This window comes from Cetorhinus maximus, chromosome 10 (assembly GCF_964194155.1).
Source record: "Cetorhinus maximus chromosome 10, sCetMax3.hap1.1, whole genome shotgun sequence".
NCBI lineage: Eukaryota > Metazoa > Chordata > Chondrichthyes > Lamniformes > Cetorhinidae > Cetorhinus > Cetorhinus maximus.
The window spans coordinates 30937031-30962681 of record NC_135888.1 but is presented as its reverse complement, the minus strand read 5'-3'; the positions used below and the strand labels follow the sequence as shown (position 1 = coordinate 30962681).

At 42.3% G+C, this 25651-nt stretch overlaps 1 protein-coding gene across 1 annotated transcript in view; it reads right to left on the bottom strand.

Annotated features, from left to right (window-relative positions):
* Positions 1 to 25651, bottom strand: part of LOC144685615 (uncharacterized) — a 449474-nt gene that overhangs the window by 181988 nt on the left and 241835 nt on the right. The window contains exons 7-11 of the mRNA XM_078550317.1: positions 22608 to 22643; positions 17908 to 18027; positions 14279 to 14317; positions 12755 to 12808; positions 7146 to 7199 (exon numbers count right to left, since the gene is read on the bottom strand). Coding sequence (XP_078406443.1) covers positions 7146 to 7199; positions 12755 to 12808; positions 14279 to 14317; positions 17908 to 18027; positions 22608 to 22643 — 303 coding nt within the window. The remainder of the gene's footprint in view (positions 1 to 7145; positions 7200 to 12754; positions 12809 to 14278; positions 14318 to 17907; positions 18028 to 22607; positions 22644 to 25651) is intronic.

Sequence of the window (25651 nt, the reverse complement as noted above, 5' to 3'; positions counted from 1 at the left end):
GTAGGACACAAACCTAGAATCTTTGAAGGTGGTAGGGCATGCTGATAAAGCATACGTGTGGGCATATGGGGGCATATATATTGGGGCATTGAACACAAAAACAAGAAAGTCATGCTAACTCATTACAAATTGTTGGTTGAGCCTCAGCTGCAGTATTGTGAATAATTCTGGGCATCACACTTTAGGAAGAATGTCAAGGCTTTGAGAGCAGACATAGGAGGTTTATTGGGGCAATCCCAAGGAAGAGGGGCTTCAGTTATGTCGAGAGGTTGGAGAGGCTGGGATTGTTCTCCTTAGTGCAGAAAAATAGCCTCCTTCCACGCCGCAAGATTTGATGACAATCCAATGTTCAAAGCAAAGAAATGGAATTTTGCATATCCATAAGTCATGGGAGTAAAAAATAAAGAGTTTTCAGGATTCATGAAGGTTGCCTATTCTAAAGGTATGGCCACTGGAATCATGACAGAAAGTTTTTCATCATCAACTTGGTGCAGCTTTAGTGAAACGGGCAAATAATCTGCCAGGCTTTCAGCTCTTTGATGCATGCATGTGCATGTCCATATTGCTGCAGGGCAGCTCTTGTTACTGGAAAACAAAAATGTTTCCAATGTCACAGCTAAATCTTACAAGTAAGGGGCACCAAGGAAGTGACTAATATTAACTAATTGCATGCTGACTTACTGACAGCAAGGCGGCATGTGAGCCACACTTGTCTATGTTCCCTCAATTTTTTTTCTGTTTGTTATCTTGTATTTGCTTGCAGGAAAATGCAGTGACTACAGATAGGAACAGTGAGAGATTAGTGTAGGTTCTTCAACCTTGCACTCATTGTCCCAGGATTAAGAGCCAGGCATCCAAATTCCAAAGACCATTGAAAGCATGCAGGAGGGCGAGTTCAGCGGTTACCCCCAGCTTCAAACTGTTAGTACACCTTACTCTTTCTTTATCTACTCACTTATTCTCGCCTCCACACATACTGTACCAACAGCAGCATGAATCAATGGGAAAAAAATTTCAGGCCCCGCCGAGATCAGAAACAGAAGTGGACAGGGACCAAAAATACTGGTTGGTGCCAGTTAGTGTCCTGACCCCGTTCCGGGTGGTGGCCATTTTCGTCGAGGCGGGTTCAGAGCTGACAGGGCTACTCAACCCCAAAAGGCAGGCAGCCAATTAAGGTTATTAAGAGCCTTGTTAATGGCATTAAGAAGAGGCCAAGTGGAATTTTCCTGTCAGCCTCCAGCTTCTCAATATGATTGGGGTGGGTGAGGGGGTAGATTAACTGCCTAGAGGCAGGCATGCAGTGGCAAGCCAAGGTGCCAGCCCCCCAGGCAGACCTACAGGCCCATCCTGTGCAGCCAAAAGCCACCCTTTAGCGGGATTTTCAATCCCACCTGCACCAAGTTGCCTTTGTGCTATTTGGTTGAATTAATTAAATTGTAGAGCACCATAAGGAATGTGCCTGTTCAACAGTTGTCTGCAATGGAGCTTCTAATCAACACGTACCTTTACTCCTAGGTTCTGGAGACCTTTGACCCCAATGCACGAAAGTTACTACCATCGGGATTCAACAATTAAGCTGAAGAATTGGATTCAGGCAACTGTAATGGTGTGCATTTCAGAATGGATTCAGCTGCTGAGACTCAGTACAAGTGATTACTCACCCCTCATTACTCAAATTAGGCCCAGATGAATTTTCAGACAGTTGTATTCAATGGTTATAATGCGAGATGTGTCATTTTTCCTGATTAATATACTTTTATCCCAAGCACTGAAACACTTCATTCTTCTACACTCAAAGCTACTCCATACATTAGTGATATTAATAGTTCCCTTAACTGCCTTTTATGAGGTCCTTTTCTATGTTAATAGTGCACAATAAATTCCCTCATTACAATTCCTGATAAATATTATTTTGCCTTTGAGTAATTCTTACAGAGCTATATAAAGCACTAGTTAGTTCACAGATAGAGTACTGCATTAAGTTCTGGCCACCACATTACAGGAAGGATGTGATTGCATTCAAGAGGGGGCAGAGGAGATTTAGGGAAATGTTGCCAGGGCTGGAGGATTTTAGCTATGAGGAAAGATTGGACAGGATGGGGTTGTTTTCTTTGGAACAGAGGAAAATGGAGGGAGATTTAATTGAGGTGCATAAAATTATAAGTGTGGATAGGAAGGACCTATTTCTGTTAGCAGGGAGGTCAATAACCACAAGCCAAAGATTTAAAGCAATTGCTGGAAGAATTAGGAGACAGTTGTGGAGAAACATTTTCACCTAGAGGGTCACTGCCTGAAAGGCTGATAGAGGCAGAAGCCCTCAACACATTCAAAAATGCTTGGATACGCATTTGAAATAGTGTAACCCAGATGGTTACAGACCAAGGGCTTTTTCCCCCTGTTGGGGGGAAGTTGATGGGCGAGCAGTAGGGGCGCGCTTCCAATTGGTGCGCCCGATCGGTGGCCCAGCGTTAATTTTACGTGGGCGAGCCAATTAAGGCCCGCCCAGCGTGACATCCGCAGGGAAGCGCTGCGCGCTCCCTGTGCAGGGGGGGGTGGGATTCCCAAAATCGGGAGTGCGCTCTTTCACGCATGCACATGAAAGAGCGCACTCATCTCCCTGAGGCTAAGTGCTGCCTCAGGGAGATCGCCTCTACTTCCAAAAATATTAAAAATAGAAAAAAAATTTGCCCTTACATGTCCCCTCATGTGACAATGTCACATGAGTTGGGACATGTCCATAATTTTTACAAAATCTTTATTAAAATTTTTTAAAGCCGACATGAAACCTCATCCCGCCCGTGGGTGAGCTTTCATGTTTCTTCTAATTCCCGCCGGGGCTCCTGGCCTGCCCGCCAACCTTAAGGTTAGACGGGCAGGTCCTTTAATTACTTAATTGACCCTGTCAATGGCCTCAATAGGCCATTGACAGGTCAGCGGGCGCGCAGCTGATTTTGCTGCGCTCCCGCCTTCCTGAAAATTTAAATCGGGTGTGGTGATGTCGGGAGTTCCCCCCGACGTCACCACGGGTCATTTTACGCGTTGGCAAGTGGGCCCTGCCCCCGCTCACCGACTCGTAAAATTCTGCCCCAAGAGGTGGAAAGAGGGATTTGGTTGAATTTCTCTTTCTTGGCCAGCACAGGCCCGATGGGCCAAATGACCTCAATCAGTACTATAAATTTCTATGGTTCTATGAGTAACCTACAAAGCTTTGCTCCGGAATTTTGACCAGAAATGCCTCAACAGGCACTCTACCAGTGGTGTGAAATTATTAAAACTGCTCTCCTTTTTCTCATTTGCACATGACTTGCTAATGCGTTCATTGGGAGATCTGCTGATCTGAAGCTTTGGTTGCAAAGCTCACAGACGGAAAGGTTTTGACACTTCAACAAGAAATGATATTGTACAGTAATTTTGTACCAGTTACAGGTAGTTTTTATAAAACTGGTTGTTTCCCTAATTTGTTGTGAAATGAATGTTAATTCAGAACACTGGACTGAGTTTCTCCGTGGAAGTAAAATTTTGTCAAATTAACTTCATTTCATCATGCAAATTTATTTTAAATATTGAGGAAAATGGCCTTTCAAGAAGTTGGAGGGGCCATTTCTACAATTTGTTTCCACAATCAAAAGAGACGAAAATATTATTAAAATTCTGAAAAGGTTATTGACAGGGAGAGCTGGGCTGCCAACAGAATTGCAATTAGCATTAGTGCTGTATCACTCTCTTTAAAATTGGCCCCCAAGGTCTTCATTCCAGTCGAGTAAAATGATAACAACTTAAGTGCCTGATTGATCTATCAGCGTGTTAAGTAGTTCCACATATTTACCATTTGGTGGCAATGTGATGCCAGAAAATGGATATCTTGTGAGGGAGCCAATTGACAGAAAGACTGTGCTGTCCATTATTTTGAATTATAGACAGGTCTTATCAATCTTCTTACACATTTTGTACATCCAATCATTTAACAAACACTGTATTTCGTAAAAGAATATGCTTTTAAACCTCTGCCGTTAAGCTGAAGGCTTGAAAAGTAAATCATCAACCAAGTCCCTTCTTGGCCTCCACCTATCACTGGCTCCCTATCGAGCTCTACCTGTCCCACCCACCTCTACCAGCTTATATTTCAGCTCATTTCTATATTTCTTAGTTCTGATGAAGGGTCATACGGACTCAAAACGTCAACTGTATCCTTATCTGCAGATGCTGTCAGGCCTGCTGAGTTTTTCCAGGTATTTTTGTTTTTGTTCTAGATTTCCAGCATCTACAGTATTTTGCTTTTATCATCAACTTACTACCCTGGTAGCATACAAAGTAGATTGTCTCAGCATTGATTTCCAGTCTTGCTCAGTTATCTGATCTCAGCTGGGTGATGGTAGGAAGAATACAATTGGTCTCAACAACACTGAATGAGGGAGAACAGAATTATGGCTCAGCTTGTAGTACCCTTTGCTCTGAAGCAGGAAGGTTGTGGGTTCAAGTCCCAGTCTGGGACTTATGCATAAAAATCAAAGCTGACACTTCCAGTGTGTTACTGAAGGAGTGCTGCACTGTCAAAGATGTTGTCTTTTGAGGTTTTGTGGCGCAGCGGGTAGCATCCCTGCATGTCAGTCAGAAGCTCCAGGTTCGCGTCCTAACCCAGAATTTGATGGGCAAGGAAGGTGAATTCATAACGTGGCCAAATAGGTTGAGGGTCAACCTGCAAATCCTTCTAACACGTGCCAATGGCAGGCAGTAAGACTGGGAGAGATTCCTGGTCAGCCATGTGATGGATGGAAAATTGGAGCCTCTCCCATCACTATCCATAGCTCCAGCCTACAATATGCTTTTAAATGTATGTTGCCACAGCAACTTGGACTCCCTGAGTGAACTGTAGCACACCACCACCGCCTCCTTTCCACCATTGTTTTTTTAAAGCACAGCCACCAATAAACCTTGATATCAATTGCTATGCAGGGATTCCTGTTGGATGCACATGTAGTAGCCATGGAGTAAGGATAGGATAAGTTTCCTCATGGAATGGTCTGCTGACACTTATCATCCAAACTGACATAGAAAGAGTGACTGAAGTACTGGACATGTGTCAGTCACTATGACACTGCAACCCAATGCAAGTCAGAGACTTCAGGCAAGGAAACAGAATGGGAATCTTTTTTTTTCAAGTAAATCCTTAAGGCTTTTAATTGCATTACTTTTTCACAATACAGGGAGGCTGTTAACTCGGTTAGTTAAGCGGCTAGCGTGTGGTTCAGAATAATGCCAAAAGCGTGGGTTAGATCCCTGTTCCTGCTGAGGCAGACTTGCAGTCTGCCCCATAATAAGTGGAAGGCAATGGCAAACCACCACTGATAAAAACAGCTCAGGATGAAGCATCAGCAGGTAATAAGCCATGGACCTGCCTTTATACAGAGCACACATTGCTCACTCCACAACACAGCCAGAATCTTGGCATTTAAAAATCATTTATTTTTAGCCAAGTTAAAATAAATGGATTACCAACTGCTTTAAAATAGGGCACTGAAGTAAGAATGGAACTGGTTAAAAAGATGTACACACATTTACCTCAAACAAGATTTTACATATTTCTATTTTACTGTTTTTTCTTGATAGTTTTTTTTGTGTGAAGTTTATTTTATGCTGGAAGTAGTTATTGCATGAAATCAGGGCGAGAGAAGCTTCTGAAAGGAGTTTGCTCTAAAATATTGATGTGAGTGCAACCTGATAAGCAGCGATCTAAACCAGTCAGAGCCTTGTTTTCTCAAACTACAGAATGCTTGCTGTGCTTTAGACTCCCGTTACACTTGGAACGTGACATTGCACCTCATTTTGCTATAAAATGAAATTCAGCACTCATGTTTTTCCCTTATCAATATCGACTATGAGATACTGAGGTTTCAGCAGATTTCAGCTTGAAGAGTGAAGGAATGTGTGTCCTCCTGCTTTGTTTCAGCTTCCTGCCAAACAAAGCACATCTCAGTGGTGAAGAATGAACACTACCCCTGTGTATAGCATGCATTCCTACAAAAGAGCTCACTGATATGAACTCAGCTTTAGGATAGGTTGCATGGGGAAGAAACTGTTAACAGGCTAGTTTCTAAAATGTCAGAAACAAGTTGTTTTGCACTTGTGGTGGGGCCACAGCTTTACATGTACTAATCCTGACTTCAACTCTTTAAATGGTGGGCTGGGACCAATGAAAGGTGGATATTTAACATGATGACTGATGCCAGTGCAAGTAAAGTGAATAATGTGTGTTTATCTTCAAAGATCAGTCCAACTCCTGATTGTATTTACAAATCGTCCCTTGGACACTAATGACAACGGAACTCCTTTCAGCATGTCCATCCATCATCCAATAAGATTTGTTTGCTGCCTGTATGCTCAGGCTTTTATTTTTGTCTGTCCCAGCAAAGCGACAGAGTTCTTGGTGCGATGTCTTTCAAGGTGCAGAGGGTGGGGAGTCAAGAGTTTTCCATGCAGGCAACGTGTTCTGAGTTATACTGCCAGGTTTGATGCACACCTGAAGCTGTGGTAGTAGCGGCGTACATGGGAAAAGCGTTGCTACCAGCCTTGTAATATTCATGTGAGTTGTTCAGTCCTGCACTGCAAAGTTAGTTGGAACCCACACTCTTCTGACTAAAGTGGTAAGTAAAGGAGAGATTTCGTGAAGTGCAATCTTTTCTTTGGTGCTTTAGGCAAGAGGCTATATCCATATGTGAGCAAGGACAGGGAGTGTCAACAACTTATTTAACTGCAAGAGGCATTACAAATGAGCCCAATTCTGTCCTTGTTCAACTGCTACAAATGTGCAAACTTGTAGCAGGGGTGGCTGCTTATTGGTCAGGAGTGGGATTCTTGGTCAATTTCTCCTTCGCTAATCCAAAGAAAAGAAAGCCAATTGTTCAATCTTATCACTAGCTAGGCTGGGATCAGCTGACAGCACAAACTCAAGGACCTTCTTGTTCTGTGTGGCGCAGCCATTCACTGATCCAACAGTAAAGCCCTTAAATCAGTTTTAAATACAATTTCTCAAAAACAATTACTGAAAGGATATCATTTAGAATTCTGTATTCAAAATTAGAATAGAAGAGAATACGTTGAATACTTGACCAACTGAATAGGCACAGAATTGATATGGTTACACTTACCATGTCCCCTGGTAAGCCTGATCTGCCCGGTAATCCTGAAACTCCAGGAAGACCCTGAAAAAATGAATCACCATAAGTCATTAAAGATACACAGCACAGTTTGAATTATTTAATGAAGTATAGCAGCAATTTATTTCAAAGATGATTTAAATTTTCTTTTCACTGGCAAGGTACAAGAGAGCATAACAGATGACTGGGAGTAATCTGACCGAAGAGACTAAGCAGACATCACAGCCACGATTTTATTTCGAGCAGGGTTGAGGGCAAACATGGTCCATTTTAACTTCTGGACCCTATTTAAATTTTCCTGCACTGTCCCCCACCTGAAGCCGATGGGGAATGATGTCAGGGCTAGTGAGTGGGAGTGCTAAATTAGGTGGCAGACCAGGCTGCTGGGGCCCTAAGGAAACAGTCCTCAGAAAGTTGTAGGGTTGGGTGGTGAAGGAAAGGGACAGTAGGTCAGAGCCTATTGTGACCAAAGGAGGAAGGGGCGGGCCAGGGTGGGGGAGGTCCAAGTGGGTCAGGAGGGGGACTCAGCCACAAGGAACCTTAGGAAAATGTTTTTTTAAAAACTTATCTGTGTCACTACTAACCAATGCTGACATGTACCACACTGAGTGAGAATCCCAATCCTAGCAGTTAAATTTGCAGTGAGGCACCAATGGCTTCATGGGGCTGCAACTTGCCCATTTAATGAGGTCCCCGCTTCCTGAGTGGGCAGCCTTCGTGCAGCACTTAAAATAAAGTGGGGTGAGAACACGTCAATCACCGCTCCATGGATGCTCATCAGACAGAGTTAAAACTGGAACTCATAAGCCATATGAACCTGTTGATACTACCATTCTTGAGTCACTCCCATGAATACACACACACATGAATACACACACTCATGTAAATATGCTTATGTGACTGCATACACGTGACTGCACACACATGTGTACACTCACTGCTGGGAGCAATGCTATTCTTTTATTTTGTTGTTTGTAAGTTGATGTTTCAAAGACATCTATTTTGCAAGATAAATAATCATAATCACTGTAATTTTAGCCAGCCATAATTTCCAGTCAATCATCAGGAAACAAAATGGTCAGTGTGTATATAATCCAAGATGAAGTATGGAAAGTAGAAGTTAAATTCAAGCTCCACTACTAACTTCTAATAGTAGGGTTTTACATTACTGCTTACTGGCTTATTACTTTATTAGCCAAACCAAAATATCACTTTCCAAGACTGTCTAGTCTATTTTTAAATAGCTAACGGCTGAAAAATGGAAAGTTCACCTCTCAATCCGATAAGCACATTATGGGTTGTCATTACACCTTTCCAGATATAATGCAGAAAACCAACTTCAAAATGCTAAAAGGTAAAAAGGTGAATAATTCAATCAACGTTTGCCTGCAATCATCAATAGAACCAAGATGTAGTTTCCAAATACAGTACATTCAGGATGCCAACTGTAATTGCTGCGCTTTCAAATGTTGCTTTGCTTGCTGTTGGCAAGGAAATATTATTCATTGAAGCCACTTTATAGTTGAAATACTGCAACATGTTTAAATTTAAATTCTGAATCTAACACCCACAGCCACGTTTTACTTTGTGCACAGTAATGTCACTGTATGTAATTAGCTTTGTACGTTCACGTAGCACTCCTACATCTAAGGAACAAGGAACAAAGGGTGAGAGTGTTAAATATTGGGTAATACAGAGGGTAATGATGCACAGAGTCAGGGAAGCACTGCTGGCAGTTATTAGGGTGGATTTGTGTTCGTCACACCAGGATCCAGTTCCAACTGGAGAAGGAGCTCAATATTCGTGCCGGGTTTACACTGATCCCCAGGGTAGATTTGCAAGCTTTGTGCTGGCGTCATCCTTGCTTCATCTGGGTAGGACAGCAATGTTTACATTTGGGTCATATCCACTGACGCACTGGCTATTTTAGAAGTGGCTAAATTAAGAACAAGGTTTATTTTCTGAGGGTGTCTGAAGACACGTTGCCCAGAAAATTGTGATTTTTGATACTTTATTTCTTGCACTTCAAAGACTTCGAATATAGGCAGAAATATTTTATGATATACTTCTGTTTCTCTAAGATATTGAAAAATATACCATTCAGATACAAAAACCATGCATAACTGATGGCTCAGACCTTTTCCAGGGAGTAGCTGAACCTTTTTTTCCTTTATTCTTTTGTTGAGTATGGGTGTCGCTGGCAAGAGGAGTGTTTGTTGTCCATCCCTTATTGCCCTTGAACTGAAGCCATTTCAGAGGGTCAGTTAAGAGTCAATCAACATTGGTGTGGATCTGGAGCATATGTATGCCAGATCAAGTAAGGATGGCAGATTTCCTTCCCCAATGTAAACCAGGTGGATTTTTACCACAACTGTTGATATTACTTAGACTAGTTTTCAATTCCAGATTTTATTAATTTAGTTTAAATTGCACCAGCTGCCATAGTGGGATTTGAACCCATGTTCCCAGAACATTAACCTGGGCCTCTGGGTTAGTAGCCCAGTGACATTACCATTATGCCAATGTCTCCCCCCCACTTCCCCAATACAGACTAATATAGAGTAGAAAGACTTGCTGTCTGTCAGCCAGCCAGCTAGCAGCCCACAGTGAGACCTCAAATTTACAGCCAATCACCACTATCTTGAGGTTGACCACCAGCAGCCAACAACTGGAAGCCATCCATCTACAACTAGCAGCAACAAACCACCATCCACCACCCCCCACCCCCAGTATTCAGTTACCAGAATCTGTCCAAACCAGAACCACACAAGCTCTCATCAACAACCCTGCCCAAAGCCAGTCAAGCACCGAACTAGCCAGCACCTCAAGAACTGTAAGAGCAGTGGGATCATCAGGAACTTCAGTAGGAGCAGTAGGCTAGCATGACGAAGAGAGGAATTGATAACATGGCAGAATTAGAACTGGTACGCCAACATGGGAGGATTCAACAGCTATAGAGGAAACAGAAACAGGATAGGCAAGCAGCAGAGTCAGCAGAATAATTAGTGGCAGAAGCAGGAGATGGGGAGTCAGGTGTAGAAGCTGAGGCAGCATCGGGACAGGTAGTAACAGAATCAGAAACAAAAGAGCCAATGAAGCCAAGTGACACACCAGACAAACCTTCAATTTGTGAGCCAGTCAGAGAGCAACGGATGAGAAAATCAAGAGTGGGAGGGGTGTGTAAGATACAGTTTAACTTTTACTGTTACTGAAGTCTAGAGGAAACTGGAGTTTGAGACTTTAACTGAGAACTTTGCAGTCAAAGCAGGCTGCATCTTGCACTCTCCCCACTCCCGATATTCATTTTTCTTCCACTCTGGCCAGCTCTCCAGCTTCAGATTCTGCTGCTACTTCTGCTGCTGTTCCTGATTCCGCCCCTTCCGGAGCAGGAGATAAATTTCATCAGATAGGTCACTGGAGTAAGTTTATTCCGGCATTCACAGCAGTCAGCAAATGTGCATCAGCTTTCCTCCAAAAATTTAAAATGGCTATTTGCCTTTCACTTCCTATTGCACCCATCTGAGCTGTTTGTACCATCTCTAATCTGGGCCAAACTGTGCAATTGGTACCAAATGGGGCCACGAATTGGGCTACCCCCTAGAATCCAGAAAGACTGAGCTCTCAATCGCAACCAGACCATCCAGGGGAAATACACAGAGGTTAGAAAAGTTGCTCCCCCTGGAGACAAGCAGAAATAATGGAAGAAAGCCATTTGAAGAATTAAAATCAGATGCAACCCAACCCTTCCAATTTCATTCCTAGTGACTGATTAAAGAGTACCATCAACAGAGGAAATAGGTAGTTTCCCTCGAGACAGATAGTTTAACATGGAGGATGAAAACAGTACAAGTCAGGACTACAGCCATGATTTGTTGGTAATTGGCATTGTTGTTATAAGGAGCCATAATGTGGAATGTTGGAATCAGTGCTCTAAAGCTTAGTGTAGATTAAAGATTTGTTTATCGTTGATGTGGTTGAAATGGTAAAATATTTCTATCCCCTTCCACAGCCTGTCACACCTTCATACCTTGAAACAGCCCTGATCATGGTGTGCTGTAAATTGTCTCCTTCATTGCCAACTTCTTCACAGGGTAAAAAAGATTTTCCGAAAACAGAAATAGCGACACGAGGTATACAATGGATTTAGAACATATTAGCTTATAGGAAACAAAGGTAACTGCAGCCAATCACGTAAATATTATCCATAAATAAAATATTGATCTATAGGGAATAATGAAGGTCTCTTCTACTTTCGACAATACTACCTCCTTTATTATGGTTTGAGCTGGCAGTACAAAGTTATGTTGCCTACTTGGTGTTGCTGTTTAGTCTGTACGTTCTCACAGAATGACATTGAGCAAAGTCCCTGGTGTTCAAATGCTGGTTAATTTTCTTTTCAATGTTAGCAAAGAGCTAGGTAAAACATGCAGCACAAAGTTGAAGTATTGAAAGACCATCAAAGTGGTCTGCACATGTGAACCAACTGACAACTTCACTTTCTAGTTAACATATATAATTGATACATGTTCTATTGAAGCTCACATTGGAGTGGCATATTTGTTTTCAACAGATCTGATGAGATTAGAAATTTTTCCTCACCCAATTATTTCTGGGTGAATTTTGTGTTCATTCAAGTGAGGGAATTGAGTACTTTCCATTTTCAACCATCCAGCATGAGTATTGAGTGGTTCCAGGTTAAGAACTAATCCACTTCACACTGACGATACAACTGAAGTTATAAACCTACCCTGAACTTTAAACTCTGGTTCAACTTTTTTCCTTTCTCATTTGCTGTAAATGTCACGACTTGTACAGATTATAACAGATTGGATTGCTCCTATTTTGATCTGGCAGCTGCATTATTCGCTGAATCTTAACGCTCAAGAATTGATGGGTTGGGGTTATGTCAGAGGGAAAAAAACAGGAACCCAATGTGGCTTGAACACTCCCGCTTCTACTTTTAATGGAGGCAGGATGAGGGGTAGGTGACCAATCTTCTTGCAGGAAGAGGGTTGTTTAAATAGTGAGGCGGCCTGCCTTTATTTTAACAGTCCATCGTATTTTTAACTCATGTCAGCTGGGCTTTCCTAGCCTCGGAAAACCAAACAGCTGAAAGAAGGTGAGGAGGGCTGAACATATAAGGTTAAGTGTCTTTACAGTACTGCTTGTGGGCCAGGGGTATTTACTCCAGGGCAAAAAAGTTACTCAGTAAATCACACTCCCCACCCCACAATCTGCTGCTCCCCCAACATTGGACTTCACCAGCCCCACCTCAGTGACTGGGACACCACCCACACTGCCCCTCTCCCCCAGCGATTTTTCTCACTCCCCCAAACCACCTACCCGCTCTCATGGCCTTTGACCTTGTGAAGCAGGTTTCCCATAGGACAGCCCCCACTATCTGCTAGTCAGGCTGCCTGTGGGCAGGAGCCCAACAGCAAAAGATTTACAAGTTTCCTGATGTCACAACTGCTGCCCCTTTCCCCCTCAAAGATCTATCCTCCAGGTTAAGTCCAGGCCATTATCCCAGTGGGTTTCATGCAATTTTTTTTCTTTGAGAGATTTCTTTTTCTGTTGCTTCCATTTTGGTTTCTACTTACAGGAAGACCTGGCTTTCCTGGTAGTCCAACAGGCCCGGGAATTCCACGCTGTGTCTAAAAATGGCACAAAACATAGCATTGGCAAATTGAAAGCTAAAATACCACAAATTATACCAAGTGTAAAAAAGTATTTTGCCAATAATTATTATATCATCACCTGTTTTTAAAATTTAACATTGGCCAGGATTTTACATTGGTTGGGCGGTCGCGGAGTCGACCGCCTATAATTGACTCCACACCGCGATTTCACGCGGGCGGGCCAATTGAGGCCTACCCAGCGCGGATCGCGAGCGGTAGCGCTGAGCGCTACCTGTGTGGGCAGGGGAAGGAGGGAGAGTTGGGTCCAGCGCTCTTTTACACACATGCGCGAAAGAGCGCTTCAATCTCCCTGAGGCACAGAGCGGCCTCAGGGAGATTGAAACGCTTTTTAAAAAAATTATTAAAGACATTAAAAATTTAATGAACCACGTCCCCTCATGTGACTGTGTCACATGAGATGGGACATGTTTTTACTGTCAAAGGAAAGTTTTCATTTAATTTGTAATAGCTTTAGGAAACCTCATCCCGCTCGTGGATGAGGTTCCCTAAAAAATGTAAAGGCCGCTTGGCCTTTTTGCCTGCCCGCCAATCATTAGGTTGGACGGGCATCGTAAATTTGAAGTTAATTAGTTCGTTAACGGCCTTAATATGCCTTTCAATTATCGGCGGGCGCGCAGCCGACTCCAGCGCGCAAAATATCGTGAGACAGCACGAAGTCATTGGGACGCACACTCGACGTCATCACGTGTCATATCACATTCTGGGGTGTCGGGCACGCGCCTGCACGCCGAATGTAAAATTCTGCCCATTGAATAGGGAAATGTCAATTTGTGGGTGGAATAAATACAGGTTCTGTGCTCTGAATTATTCTGTGAAAACAGTGGTTGCTCCCCTTATAAATCGACATTTTTTGCATAAAACTCTTTGCAAAAGAAGTTCCAGGTTATATTGATTTTGTTTTAGGTCCTTAGTGACTTATGTAGGGCGTCCTGCACCTTTTAGTAACCTCTGGGTTGTGAACTGGCTGAATATGATAATGCTCCAATATGCTGTCCCAGGATAGACAGACATCAGTCTGTGGTGCTAATTCCCTGAACTTGACAGTGTTCTCAGGGGTGAAGGGAGCATCACCATGTAAAGCCAGATGTTTCCCCTCAGGCAATGACAGAAAAATTGGGAGGGCGAGTTCTCTCAGGCCAAACTTGCTGAGAGCTACTCGTTGACTCGAAAGGCCAGAGAACAAACTGACCGTCCTCCCAAAGGTCATGGAATGATGCATGGCTTGAAATGGCCTAAAGCGGGGAAAAGAATATAAATTTTACAAAAAACCGCAACATCAATTAAAAACACAGTTTAGCTACCGACATGGCTGCCTTTGGGCACAGACATGGTAACATCTGTTGTTTATAAGAAACATATTAACTTGTAACAGATATAATAAGGCAGTAGCGCACTTATATAGTATGAATAAGATTTTATACTTACAGGCCAGCCTGCTCGCAATATTTGATGGAATGGCGTTTGCTGTCAAATTATAGAAGAAATTTATTACATTTTAAATCTTTTTGGATTTTCTGTATTTTAAAGAAATAAATCTGGAAGATTGTGTTCATTTTTTCAAAATCAGGACATATAGTGCAACTCATCTTAAAACAACTGAGATATTAAGGCAACTTAAGATGCTCCTCATTATAAGTCTCTTGTAAGATAATGAATACAGAGCAAATCTTCCACATGAGAAGGACAGGGATTAAACCGCTCATAAAAATCAAGAATATGTTGTTTCTGACCCTCCCCACACCCCCCACCCCAATCCTGGATAACATCAGGCATCCGGTGACAACAAACAAAACCATAATTTGTCCACAATTGCTTTTTCACTTGCACTGTGAATTCAAGGGTGATATGCTCAAAGTTTTAAATTTAAAACTATTTTCAAGTTTTTAAAAAAGAAAGAAAATTCCAGTAAAAATCACCTGCTCCAACTGGAAGAAATATATTTTAAAGTATAAAAGGAACATTGGCAACAAGGGAATCATTTTCAATAAAATTGAGCACATTCTTTCCCGTTTAGATTTTAAAAGTAGTGTGCATGTTGATTGCAAATGTCAAGATACTTGGAAACTCGAACAAGGAAATTGTAAAGTAAACAATTTATGTCGGCTGGCATTTCCAAATTTCCCACCTGGTTCTTTTGGCGTGGGCTAAGATGTATTCCCTCTAGTTACCAACTCACCAACCAGTACAAACAGTTCATCCTGACTTATTCTCAAATTAATGAAGTCTCAATTGGAAATGAAGGAGAAATCTATTTACACAGCCCCTAGTATCAAGAAGGATTTTAATACAAAAAGAGAATTCTAATGATGGCTAAACCATATTAAACTTCAAGCTGAGAAACAGCAAAATAGAGGACCATTTATCTGTCAGACAAAGGCAGCTGGTAACCAAAGACAAAGCTATGGTTGCTATGGGACAAGCAGAATGAACTGTTACAGGTGCAGTCTTGAGGTAAGATACCTTAAAGAGCAGCAAGCAACAAACACTAATTAAATAACACTATTAAGCTTTGAACCAACCATGAACAACAAGGGTACAGGCAAACCTTAAAGAATTAATCATTAAGATGTGCATGTGAGAATCATGATAGAAGTGCGGACCCCAAGGATATAAGTGCTAATACAATATCTTTTTTTCACTGCAGTTAGCTAGGACAGACACGTCCCAGTCTAATAGGAAGAAGACGTTTAAATATTCAACAGACATTAAGGGAAGAATTTTCCCCCCATCGGGGGAGGAGTGCAGGAGCAGGTGCATGCAGGCGCACCTCCGATCCATTTTACGTGGGTGGGCCAATTAAGGCCCACCCAGCGTGACATCCACCAGGAAGCGCATAGCTCCCTCAGCCGAGAATGCGCTTTTTTGCGCATGTGCGTGAAAGAGTGCGCTCATCTCCCTGAGGCTAAGTGCTGCCTCAGGGAGATCGGTGCCAAATTTAAAAATGGTAAATGTACAAAAATAAAATTTCCCTGACATGTTCCCTCATGTGACACTGTCACATGAGTTGTGACATGTCCATCACTTTTAATCAAGCCTTTATTACATTTTTTAAATCCCTCATGAAACTTCATCCCGCCCGTGGATGAGGTTTCATGCTTTTTCTGAAGCCCACCAGGGCTCCTGTCCTGCCTGCCGGCCTTAAGGTTGGATGGGCAGGTCCAGTAATTACTTGAATTAGTTTTTAAATGGCCTCAATAGGCCGTTGACAGGTCAGCGGGCATACAGCTGATTTGGCTGAGCTTCCGCCCACCTGAAAATTGAAATGATGCGGGGTGACGTCGGGAGTTCCGCCTGACATCATCCCGCGTCATCTTATGCATTGGCGAGCGGGCCCTGCCCCCTGTTCACTGACCTAAATATCCTGGCCTAAGTGATCGTTGGTTGGGCCGCTGGGCACTTGACGATTCCAAGACAGGTCTAGTTACTTTTTTTTAAAAATAATTAATCCATGTGTTAGCAGTTAAATAAAAGAGCTCTGTGAGAACTAGTCTATTTGTGCATTTTTTTAAGGCGGACTCAGGTCGACTGACACTCGCACCCAACTTTAGAAGTGCAAAAGTCATGAAAGTCATAAATAATTCCTACAGTAAGCAGAAAATAGAAGGTACCAGAAGGCAGAACTATAACAATTCTGCTCCCTGCTTCTGTTTCTCAAATGTCTACACCTGGCTGAAACCTGGAACAGAGGAACAAATTAGGGGCAGAATTTTAAGTCCCATAGGCGGGCGGGCACCTGAGCTGATTGGGCATAAAATCGTGCGAGGTGACGTCAGGCGAGTGTCCCAACGTCATCGCGCAATATTTCACTTGGTGGGCCGGCGCAAAAGTTGTAAGCGCGCCTGCCGACAATTAAGCCCATTAGCGGCACAACTGTCTGCGATTTTTCATGGCCCGTCCAACCTTACAGCTGGCGGGCGGGCAAATCGGCCAGACGGCCTTTACATTTTTCATGAAACCTCATCCAAGTGCGGGACGAAATCTCCGTTAGGAAATAAAATAAAAAGAAATATCTGGGGACAGCATTTTGATGAGGTACGCATTCAGGTGCTTGATTGTGATGCGGGGACATTTTTTTTTTGCAGCTTTTTAGAACTTTATTTCATTATTCGCAGGTCTGCAGCTCCCTGAGGCAGCTGTGACCCCTCTCGCATCGCTGACCCCTGCCCGCGGTGATGTCGTCGCCCGCCCTCTTCCTGCCCCCACCCCGGCAGCGCTGAGCTTTTTGTGACCAATAAGTCACAAGTTGTGAGAGAGATGTTGCTTCACCTAGGTTATATTTTTCACATAAATGGATGTGGTAAAGGAAAAGAGAGAGGTATAAATAATATCAAACGAGAGTCTCTCATGAATGGTTGGGATTTCCATGTTATGGTTACTGTGGCAGAAAACCCCAAACGTTTATAAAAATGAAATTAGTTGTTACTTAATTTAGGCCCTATAATTTTCTTCTGGGTCACTGTAATGAATATTTCAATGCTTTCCATAAATATCTAGCAATGCCTGGTGCAAATATAGTGTTACCTATTTATTATTAACAAATGTAGATGGATAAATGCTTGAAATCAGTATGTGGCATTTGAGGCCATTTTCAGGTCATTCATTAAAATGAATCAAGTTAAAGGCAGAATGGAAAATACTTTTTCATTTTAAATTCATCGGAGGATGTTAAATGAATAAAACAATATTCGTCTAATATTTAGAATTGTAAGGCTGAATGCAGAGTTTGAGGAGGGAGAGAAAAGGGAAAAGGGGCCCTGCAATTGGCATAAATTCTCCAAATAGGACAATACAATTGTACTGTGATAGTTATGAGTTACTGCAGTCTTCTGGAGCTTAATTGCCTTAGGGAATCAGAGAGGAATTTCCCCACATTTTCCCTGAACAACCCACAGGTTTGACTTTTGCCTGCCCCTGGAGATTGCACGGCTAGACAGTGAGCCGAATATGTGCATGGCTGCGCCATGTCTGGATGGAATAGGATTAGTGAACTATTCCCACCCTTATTTTGACAGACTAATAATGAAGCACTGGGAAGTATTACAGAAATGACTTACAGAGAAGGCCAACCAGTCTTCATTTGAATTTCTCCACAGATAAATTGTTGGCAGGCCAGGAGGGCCAGGAAGACCAGGTACACCCGTTTGGCCAGTCTGTCCCATGACACCTGGATAACCCTGAAATCAATAGCAGCATCCATAAGTTGTAGCGTCACAATGACAGCAACACAGTTAACAACATCTACCAAAGAGGGGTCTGACTTTTCAGAAGAGTAGCTATTAAATATTTTAAAATCGTTGCGCTTCATATGAAAACTATGTTTTGATAAATAGTTATAAATGTTCAACAGGATATTTTCAATCACCAGCTGCCTCTTGAATTGTGGATGCGCGAACCCCAGCCCAACTCTAGTCCCGCCCCCGCGAAGATGAGAAATGCCGGATTCAGGGGTGGGACTTAGATTTTCGGCCATTTCCAAGACTCCCGCAATGATGCAGAGGCTCTCCGTCATGGCGAAAATCCAGGCCTAAGTTTTTGTTGTTGCTAGTTGGCTGAGGCATAAGCGTAACATCTCCAGCTGGAAGGCCGCCTGGTCAGGACTCCAAAAGGACAAGATGAAGGAATTCTCCACTACTGGAGGAAACATTCTCTGTGGCTTCCTCTTCTCTTAGCTATTTGTGGGAAAAGCAGTGGGAGTGGAAGCAGTACATTAGATTCAAAGTACATTCCCCACTTGACAATCCCTTCATCCAACACCCAGGAAGTGCTCAAAAGGGAGTTCTTGTTTTCTTTGCATTCTTCTGTGCTGTAACATTCTATGATTCTATGATATCTGCACTCATCTAATTCTGGTCCCTTGAGCATCCTTAATTTTGATCGCTCTACCATTAGTGTCCGTGTCTTCAGCTGTCCAGACTCTAAGATCGGGAATAAAAGCAAAATGCTGCAGATGCTAGAGATTTGAAATAAACAGAGAAAATGCTGGAAAACCTCAGCCTGTCTGGCAGTATCTGTGGAGAGAGAAACAGTTCTTTCGAGCCCAACAAGCCTCTTCTTTGGAACCCAAATTTTGAAATGTTTTAATTTTTGAAGAACTTCTAACCTCAACAAACAATATAGTTCTGAAACCATTTCTAATAATATTCAGGTTACACTTTGCTGTCAGTGTGCAATGTCATTTATAGGCAGATCTTTGTGATTTGACTTCTCATTCTGGAAGGCAATCACAGTTTACCGATTTAGACGAAACAGGTACTTTTATATTAATATTTATATGACAAATCTCAGACCAAGGAAGTGATGTTCTTCATTAATGGCGTATCGGGTGAGTAAGAACACATATGATAATGGTACAGAGGCTATGAAATTATTATAATAGCATTGATGTAAGGCAACACTAGATGTGCAGAGATGTCTGAGTCACTTTAAAGTTTGATTACCAGATTGCACACAATTCTATCTCTCCTTACTGATGAATCGGGTCCTTAATTCAATTCAATGTTATTATTCTAAATGGAAACCCCAGCATAGATTTCACATGCCCTACACTATTCTCTACTGCTCACTTTAGATGAGTGAAAGCGTGCAGTCCTTGTTCTTGTACAGTTTAATCCTTTCATACTGAAGCAAAATGCACACTGTAAAGGAAGAGTATTGAACTTTAAATGAAAGCTTGTGATGTAAATTATTTAATAAACATATTAAGTTAACTCAACACTCTTCTCCTTGCGATTTCATACATTCAGAGCCAATTATATTGTGTGTTCCTTAGACCTGTCAATGTTTTCAATGGTCCCAGTTGTTAATATAGCAATCACCTTGTTAAAACCAATTGCTAGTTAAACAGGTGATGGGCACTGATTACCCATCTAAAGAGAATAAAAAAGATACGGCTTGAACACTTTGTGGGGAAGCTACTTGGAAGTTAGTGATATTGAGGAGTTGCTGTGAAAATAAACTAGCTTGAACCAAAAGACCAGCCTGGATTAATTCTTTCACCACAATCTCTTATTGTGAGTAACACCAGTGATCAATAATGGGTGGGGCTCTAGCTGAGTAAAGACCACACTGAGTGTCAAAGCTGAGATGGTGGTCTGTGTATGGAAAGATCTGAAAGGAAGAGTGACATAATGAGAGCAGAAGGTGGCAGAGAGGAGAATGCCATGGAAAAAGTCTGTGGCATTAATGGTTATGATGACTAACTGAGCTGACTCTTGTGTCAGCACTCTGGTTTTTAAGAGCCTCTTTGTAGACCCTATAAAAATCAGAACAAAGATTTTCAACACCAAGGTAGGAGTAAGTTCTATTTTGAATAAGAAGACATAATTAACAGGTTTTATATTGTTTGATTCTCAGAATTTTCCTATTGCATTACAATTATTATTCATCTGCCTATCATCTGCAATTTAGCAGGGAACTGCCTTGAGAAGCTGGTTTGTTTCTAGCAAATATTTTTTCTGAAAAAAAAAAATCACTTGTTTTATGTTCAACTCCTTCCTACGAAAGGATAAACAAAAAATCTCCAATTAAGAAAATTAGTTCCTCAGGGCACCAGTTCCCTAATTTTGATGACCTTTCAGTTGAGGTTTTAAGGATTGGAATCTATACCAAGGGAAGGAGGTGTACAAAGGTCATGTGGAAGGGGTGGCAATACCTGCAAAACTGCTTAAATTCTGGAAGAAGTTCAATGATATCTCCAGGTTAATCAAGTCACAGAAAACAGTCACAACTTAAACCAATGCAATATTAGAAACCTGTTTCACATCTCCATAAATCTTGTCCTCCCTGTCTTGAACACCATGTACTATTTCCCTAGAATAACAAGGGATGATGAGAGCTTTCACTCCACTTTATTTCATCTCTAAACAGTCCTTTACTCAAGGCCTAGAGTGTGAGAAGGCAATGAAAGATTCATGCTATTTTCCTGCACTTGGTCTCACCCCAGTTTAAAGAGCATATTTGCACATCTGGGTTGTATTCTGTATGGTGGTAAGCAGAGTGCTTTTACACAGCCCACATTCTTCCTGAAGGAGCAAACAGCCTGCAGTCAAAAAGAACAAAATACTCAAGGCTGATGCTGGAAAGCATCAACCAGCCCTTTCAGAACTTGCTGCCTTCAAGGAGCAGTACAGAAAGTTAGAATTTAAAAGGCGCACAGTGGTAGACAAAGTTAAGTGGTGAGAAAAAATAATTGGAAGACATAAAAGATTGAATTTAAATACGTTAAGCACTAATGGGGAATGGGTCAGCAAGGCAGGAGAATTCCTGTAAGGAATGAGTAGCAGGGTGTTTTCAAATGGGGGCCAATATATTTGAGGATAAGAGCTACATTACAAAGGTACAAAGTATACGCAGCAAAGAAACAGGCCATTTGGTGCAGCAGGACCATTCCAGGTGCTTATCCAATTGCGTTTTGAAAGCCATGATTGAATCTGCTTCCAACACTCTCGCTGGCAGTGTGTTCCAGATCCTAACCAAAGGCTGCGTAAGAAGGTTTTTCCTCTCATCATTGGCTCTTTTGCCACTCACCCTAAAATGAGTGTTCTCTGCCAAAGGAAACAGTCTATCTACTCTGTTTAGACCCGTCATGATTATGGACACCTCGATCAAATTTCCTCTCACCTTCCCCCCTCCCTCCTCACCTTGCCCCACCCTCGCCTTGCCCCCTTTCCCTCCCTCACCTTCCCCCTCCCCTCCCCCTCCTCTCCCTCACCTTCCCCCCTCCCCCCTCATCTTCCCCTGCTCCCCGCCTCACCTTCTCTTCTCTTCTCCAAGAACAGTGCCAACTTCTCCAATCTGTCCACGTAAAAGAAGTCCCTTATCCCTGGAACCACTCTCATGATTTTTCCTGTACCCCCTCAAAAATTCCTTCTAAAATGCAGTACTCAGAATTGGACACAATACACCAGTTGGTGCTGAACCAGTGTTTTATAAAGGTTTGTTATAACTTCACTGTTTTTGTATTGTATGCCTCTATTTATAAATACCAGGATCCAGTATGCATTGTCTTAGATGACCCCTGTCTGAAGCATGGCCTTGACTGCCACCATCACCTGTCTGCCTTTCCTGACCTCCTCCTTTCTTCTCTGATACATCAACATTTGAGTACTTTTCAAAACTCAATTCAAAACAGCATGTGACAAACAGATTATGAGTGAGACAACGTCTTCCTTTTAAAATTGTGAGGTTATTTTTAAATGGGACACGAACAATGGTGTGGAAGCAGTTGATGGCAACTTTCTCTATTTGGTGTTGGTGATGAGTTTCCAGTATCAAGATTCCCTGTCTCAATGTGGGGTGGTATGTGGGTCAAAGAAAATTAACTTTCACCTATGAAGATCATAGGCTTCAGTATTATTTTAATATCCCTTCTGAATGCCCATGATGTCAAGATCTGGTGCTTGGCAACAACTGCAGAAGTGGGAAGCTCCATTGGCAAATATGTATCCTTTTTAACTTTAGATCCCAATCACAAGTGTCTGGGAATTTTAATTCTAGCTAAATGCAACACATAATCTAAAGGAAACTTTACTTTTGCTTCATAACATGGGAAAGAGAAGTAATGTGAAATGGGCAAGGTCCACTTACAAAACAAAAACTATATATCCCATTGTAAACATTTAAATTACCTATTTTAGATTGAGCACAAACAGCATCTATTATTTGAGTGTCCAAATAGACACCCAAACTATTTTCTCTGAACATAACCAATGTTAGGAACTTCTTTAGATTGATTTTTTTTTGGGTTGCAACTCACTTTTTCTCCTTTCGGTCCTGGTGGTCCACGGTCACCCTGATGTTGAAAGAGAAAAGAAAAATGGATATAAAACACAATAAAAGCATCTCCTTAACTCAACACCTAATTAACCAAAGTCCTCAGATGATACCAAAATATAAGATGGAAGATTAAGTGGTTTGTACTTGTCAAAAAGATTACATTATCACTTTGAAGTCACAATTAAGGTATTTGTTATTTGTCATAATGTATTGTGTGCCTTATATAAAGGTTTTCATTTCAGGTTACACTTCTGCAAACAGCAACCAGTAATATGGATTCCAATTGTGTGAACACTCCACTTTGTTGGTATTTGATGACATTCTTGGTGATTAATGATTCTAATGTTGTTACTTCAAATCTTCCTAAAAAAAATAATTGGGCAATTCTGGATCTTACTATTTTAACAGTTCTCACAATTTGCATCACTTTTGGGTTTGGAGTTTCTCTTGATCTGTTTAAGTTGATTTACTGATACATTTCTGAAAATGCAGCCACAAAAATTCAGATAAAGAAAAAAAATCCAACGGGTTTATTTTCCCATGGTCTGCGTTTTATTATTTTTTTTGTTCACGAGATGTGGACATCGCTAGCAAGGCCAGGATTCATTGCCCATCCTCACTTGCTCTTGAGAAGGGTGGTGGTGAGCCACCATTTTGAATCTCTGCAGTCCTTGTGATGTAGATACTCCCATAGTGTTCAGGAGGGACTTCCAGGATTTTGACCCAGTGACAGTGAGAGAATGGCCATATGTATGCAGGTCAGGATGATGTGCAGCTTGGAGGGGAAGTTGCAGTGGTGTTCTTCTAGGAGGTAGAGGTTCTGGATTTGGCAATGGATAAGTCTGGAACATGAAAGATATGATTCTGTGGGTGTGATTATGCCAGGTTATTACTTGACCTGTCTGTGGGACAACTCTTCCAATTATACACAATAATGTTTAGCATTATGCATAGCAAGAGTTCTACATATGTTGTAAAGCACTTGTTACTGTTGTGTTTTCTCTACAATTAAAATCCAGAACCAATTATACAATATCAAGTGTTAACCTGTAGAAGCGATAGGAAAAGGAAAGCATCTTCCAGATTCACCATGGGCAAAAAACAAAGAATACCAGGGCTGATTGAGCTATTTTCTTGTAGTTTTCATCCCATTGTCCCTCTCCTTATCCTTCAGACAGAAACTGCTCATTGTTGTCTCCTTCAACTTGATGTGAGGCAGTTTGGGCGATGAACTAATTATCACTCATAACTACTATATTATAATGAGGCACACTAAGTGTCTTTTCTCTGATAGTAACAGTCCAATATCAATAATAGGGAAAGATTTTGAGGCCATTCTATGATGTAATTTTAATGTCCACTTAAAAAGACTTGGGCTAATTAAGGGTAGCACAGGCTGAAGACAAGTTACTAAACATATTTTCATGTTTCATTTTATGAAGAAGTAACAACTTGCATTGATGATGGAACTACAATGGATATGTTTATGGATTTTAACAAGCTTTTTGATAAGAGGCTGGTTAAAGTGAATGAGAATGATAGTAAAGGGAATGTGCTGGCATGGGTAGGAAAGTGAGTAAAAGATAGAAACAGAAGTTAGGGGGTTGATGGATGAAGTTCTGGACAAGGATTTAAACAGTGGTGTCCTCCAGTGGTCAGTGTCAATGTAATTGCTCTTCCTCTTTCTCACTCTATGGGCGGAATCGCCCCAGATTTGCACTAAGTCCGGTGGCAGGCAGGAGAAGTGATGTTTTACCCGCCGGCCACAATGGCGGCTTCTCATAAGAACATAAGAAATAAGAACAGGAGTTGACCATTCAGCCCCTCGAGCCTGCTCCACCATTCAATAAGATCATGGCTGATCTTGTGTTTCGATTTCCACATTCCCATCTAACCCCAATAACCTTAGATTCCCTTGCCTAACGAGAATCTATCTGCCTCTGCCTTAAAAATATTCAATGACCCCGCCTCCACCACCTTCTGAGGCAGACGGCAGGATTTGCTGCACCCCCCCGCCCGCCGCAAGGATCTTCCGGTCCCGCCGCAAGTCAATGGGCTTCTGGCTGGTGCGCCACCTCGCCCACGGCGGGTCCCGCCTGTGACAGGGCCGGAAAATCCCGGCCAGAGGTCCAAAGTCGCACAACCCTCTGAGGGAAAAAAATTCTCCTCATCTCTGTCCTAGAAGGGCGACCCCTAATTTTAAAACAGTGCCCCCTAGTTCTGGATTCACCCACAAGAATAAACATCCTTTCGATGTCCACCTTGTCAAGGCCGTTCAGGATCTTGTATACATCAATCAAATCATCCCTCACTCTTCCAAACTCCAGTGGAAACAAACCCAGTCTGTCCAACCTCTCCTCATAAGACAACCCACTCATTCCAGGTGTCAATCTAGTAAACCTCCTTTGAACCGCCTCTCACACTGTATCGTCCCAATCCTGCCGCATTAATAAAGCGTTCCCAGGAAACACGGCGTTTCAATGGCGGGCAGGCTCTCATTTGCCTGCCAAGCTGTCACCTCGCTGCTTCATCACACCGGGCGCCATAATTAAAGTGCAGCCGCGCGCACACCACTCAGTGCTTCCGGCCTATGACTGTTGCAAAGAAGACATGGCCCCGAAAGGCACAAAGACTGCAGCCCCCTGGTTTACTGATGTCCCTCGAGCACCTTTCGGATGCACTGGAGGCCCACCATGATGCCTTCTACCCCCGCTCTGGCCGCAGGATGCTCAGCAGTGTTACTAATCCAGCATAGGAGGCAGTGGCAGTGGTGGTCAGCGCCAATGCCCTGCAAAAGAGGACAATCACCAAGTGCCTCAAAAGGATGAATGGTCTCATCCGTTCTGACAGGGTAAGTCACCCTTCTCACCACTCTCAACTCACAAACCTATCACATATCCACAGGGATCTCACATCTCAAGGGACAAGACCAGTAACACTCTCACACACCCTCACATCTCCATTAGGCTCATATCCTCCAGAGCTTGCGTCCATCCATGCTTCCGCTCACCATATAAGCATCCA